We start from the raw sequence: 4,036 nt of genomic DNA on the forward strand, positions 1-4,036 counted from the left end.
CAGACTTCAACCACATCTGCATTTCTTTCCATGTCAGCACTGTGTACAAAATATGATTTATTAACATCTGAATTTGTGATTAACTGCTTGTGAAAACAGGAAAAGAAACCAAAAGGAAAGGATACACTTTCTTCCAAATGTCCCAGCTGCTCTTATATTTGCCCCCTTTTACTAAGTTTTAGGAACAAGGATCAATTATTTAATACCACTTGGAGCAAACTGGTTGAGGTTAAGATGTTGAGATCTCTTCTTTTTAAAGTTACAGACTGTTTTAATATGAAGGTGCTGGAGAAAATGTTTGCTGCACTATGTCTTTTCAAACGCACTCAGTTTAGATCCCAGCGACACACTGTGCGAATACCAACAGTGACCTATAAGACATGCAAATCGCAAGTGCACACACACACACATGCACGCACACAGCTCTTCCACTAACAGCATCAAAAAGACTGAAAGCTTTCTGATTTTCTAATGTTGAAATGAACACTGAAAAACCCTTGAAGGCAAGAAAATCTATAAAAATATGATCAATTTATCTTTAAAAATTAAAGTTAAATCTGGATTACATCAAAAAAGGGTGGGTGCGGGGGTATATGAATGAAGCTCAGCCAAGAGTACTGACATCTGAAACTTGGTTAGTGGGGCATCTGCTTTAATAACGACAATAATATATCAACACTGGGGAGTCCGTGTGTGCACCGACAGAGCGCCATCATGCGGTGAAACGAGAAGCTGGGCGAGTATAAAAGCCTCCAGTGCGAGGATGCTGACAGAAGAGGCAACTGCTTCATGTCAGACTTCGACCTGAACGCGCCAAAGTAGGTGGATGCGGATTAATCAGCTCTTTCTTTTGTTTTTTCAATATCTCAGACATTTCCGACTGGAAACCACAAACAAACAAAAGATTCAAGCAAAAGAAGAAGAAACGCGCATTTTGGAGCTCTGATCTCTTTTAATACTGAATGCATGAGGAGAAAGAGATGGGGATTTTTGAAGCCGCACCTGCGCACCTGCGATCTCGAAGTTATCCCGGTAGAAGAAGTGGATAGTTTTGCGAAGTAGCTCGCCCTCTTTTCCCTTCCCCGCCTGCAGCCGAGTCATGCAGGTCGACAACAGCAGCTCCTCTGGAGCTCTGACAGGGCTGTGCGGAGGGGAAGAGGATGAGCGCAAAATCTCCGAACTGGTCAGCCCTACGGGTGCAGCCTCCTCTTTTAACCTCTCATTAAACTGCTGGCTTCACATACTCTCTCAGGAGTCCTCGTTGGATCTGCACGGAGACAGCGCCAATCTGGCAGTAGGTTTGCTTACCTTCTTGTTTGTTTGTTTTTTGTTTTTTTTCTACAAGTCCAGTTGGATCAGATTAATAAAAAATGAAACGGTAATTGTGCATGAATCTTGGAGATAATGTTGTTTTTTTATTCTGACATTAAAGGTTATACCATTTTTTTAAACAAGTCCCACATCTTCAGAATATGTTTCAGCTTAAAATATCTTACCATTTATTATTGCAGCACTCTGTAGCATAACCTGTATATAAAAGATGACACTGCCACCATGCCACTCATTGGTTTGGTAAGTCTGGAGCCCAATGTTTTCACAAAGTGTCATCTGAGCTTTTTGAAAGGACACCCACCCTAAAGAATAATCTGCTTTGTCATCTTTTTGGACTTGAAATAATTATAAAATAAATATTATTTGCATATAGTGATCTTAAAACTAGCATTTGAGACAAAAAATAGACTCAATAGAAAAGCTTTGCCGAGGGTGTGACTTTCCCCCCATAGACCAGGCATTAGAACATTAGAAAGAATGCAGGTTGAATACACTTCCACGTTTTTTACTCCCAGAAGCTTTAAATTATCAGGTTGGAAAAGTCTCAGATTTTTGTTTTCAGTTATGTTTACTGAAAACACCCTTCAAGCACAAAACATGTATGTGTGTGTGTGTGTGTGTGTGTGTGACAGGTACGAGTTGTCATTGCCCTGGTTTATCTGGTTGTATGTGTTCTGGGGCTCGTGGGTAACCTCCTGGCACTCTTCTTGCTTCACTCCCGTCGCCGTGGATACCACCACTCCTCCATTGACTGCTTTGTGATGAGCTTGGCTCTCACAGACCTCCAGTTCGTCCTCACCTTGCCCTTCTGGGCCGTGGACACGCTGCTGGACTTCCGCTGGCCCTTTGGGCAGGTCATGTGCAAGATCGTGAGCTCGGTCACCACCATGAACATGTACGCCAGTGTCTTCTTTCTCACCGCCATGAGCGTGACACGCTACCGCTCCCTGGTTACTGCTCTGAAGATGGAGAGCCCAAGGAGCGCCACCGCTCGGGCCAAGTGGGCCAGCTCAGCCATTTGGGTGGTGTCTCTGGTGGCCACACTGCCTCATGCTTTCTACTCCACCACTGTCCAGGTTTGTTGAATCAGTACTCAACAACTAGTCTGCCTACAGTGCATGCTCTGTGTTTTGGATAAGGATCCTCTGATCTCCCTATTTATGTTTCCAGGTTTCTGCAGATGACGAGCTCTGCTTGGTTCGCTTCTCTGACTCCGACTCCGGTCACTGGGACCCCCAAGTCCTGCTGGGACTCTATCAAACACAGAAGGTCCTTCTGGGTTTTGTGGTTCCCCTTATTATCATCTCTGTGTGCTACCTCCTCCTGCTGAGGTTTATCCTGAGCCGGCGCATTGTGTGCAGCATGGTAACCGGGAGTGCCACTGAGAAATCTGAGTGTGAGAGAGGCCGCCACCGCCGCCGATCCAAAGTGACCCGCTCCGTCACTATCGTAGTTCTCTCCTTTTTCATCTGCTGGCTGCCCAACCAGGCCCTCACCTTGTGGGGGGTGCTGATCAAATTTGACTTGGTGCCCTTCAGCAAAGCCTTCTACAACACCCAGGCCTATGCGTTCCCCCTGACTGTGTGCCTGGCTCATGCTAACAGCTGTCTGAACCCAGTGCTTTACTGCCTGATCAGAAAAGAGTACAGAACTGGCCTAAAGGAGCTTCTCCTGAGAATTTCTCATGCAGTGCAGCATGTTTTCTCTCTGTCCCTGAGGGGAAGGAGAGTGGAGGAAGCACCGCCCAGCATGGTTATGATACATAAAGACATTAATATGTGATTTATTCAGAGCAAGAGAATAGCCTGACATTTTTGCAAACACAGTTAAATGTATTTTGATTGTGTGTGCTTCAGGGGTGCTGGAAGGTGAATTTGGTCACTTTCTGTGCTAAACCAGTCTAGCTGTTTCCATCTCTCCCCAGTCTTTGTGCTAAGCTAGGCTAAATGGCCGCTGATTGTAGCCTCATAAATAGAACGCACATCATCTAAATGTTAGCAAGAAAGCCACTACGAATATTCTGCCAAATGTTGAATGTTTGCTTTGTAATTCAACTCTGTATGCCATATTTCTTTGGTGTCATGCGTGACATATTAAAAGAAGAAATAAAGTGTTTAAGTAAGGCATAAGGCCACTCTGTTCAAGCAGGAGCTTTGTCATTGATTCTCAAAGTCTCTGGAACATAATCATGAGTACCAACTAATAAATCAGTCTAAAATCTGACTCAAACAGAGACTTGTTAAGCAAATCTTGCAGCAAATTCTGCAACAGCAAAGATTGTAGAAGTATCATTTTTACGGGAAAAAAGGTCTTTAAAACTTTTATGAGCCAAAGTTAGTAAGCCTTTTAACCATTTTAAATAGGTTTCATACTGGTAATTCTATATATGTAGTTCCTGTGCACTGGTAACCATTCAAATTTGAGTTAATTAACTTAGGCTTTAAAAATTATTTCATAATCTTTCTTTGGAGTTGTCTGCTTGAGTCCTTGAACCTGACCATTTTCAGAGGAGTGTTTTTTTGTTTTCTTTAAGCCACTTAACACTGACCTGTGAATCACTCGAGTTTAAAACACATCTAACTCAAGGAATAAATCAATGTTGTGTCTACACCTAACAGACAATTAGCAAAGAACTAGTTTAAATTGTATCTTTAGCACTTTGTTACTAGCATCCTGTTGCAAAAACACATCATGTGTTCCCATT

At 43.1% G+C, this 4,036-nt stretch overlaps 1 protein-coding gene across 1 annotated transcript; it reads left to right on the forward strand.

The window, feature by feature from the left end:
* The first annotated feature begins 952 nt into the window (after nucleotides 1-952).
* Nucleotides 953-3,476, forward strand: LOC113010545 (relaxin-3 receptor 1-like). The gene is made up of 3 exons (XM_026149649.2): nucleotides 953-1,294; nucleotides 1,965-2,408; nucleotides 2,503-3,476. The coding sequence occupies exons 1-3, from the start codon at nucleotides 1,100-1,102 to the stop codon at nucleotides 3,112-3,114; spliced, it is 1,251 nt and encodes a 416-aa protein (XP_026005434.1). The 5' UTR covers nucleotides 953-1,099; the 3' UTR covers nucleotides 3,115-3,476.
* The last annotated feature ends 560 nt before the right edge of the window (nucleotides 3,477-4,036 follow it).

Source organism: Astatotilapia calliptera, chromosome 18, assembly GCF_964374335.1.
Source record: "Astatotilapia calliptera chromosome 18, fAstCal68.1, whole genome shotgun sequence".
Taxonomy (NCBI): Eukaryota; Metazoa; Chordata; class Actinopteri; order Cichliformes; family Cichlidae; genus Astatotilapia; species Astatotilapia calliptera.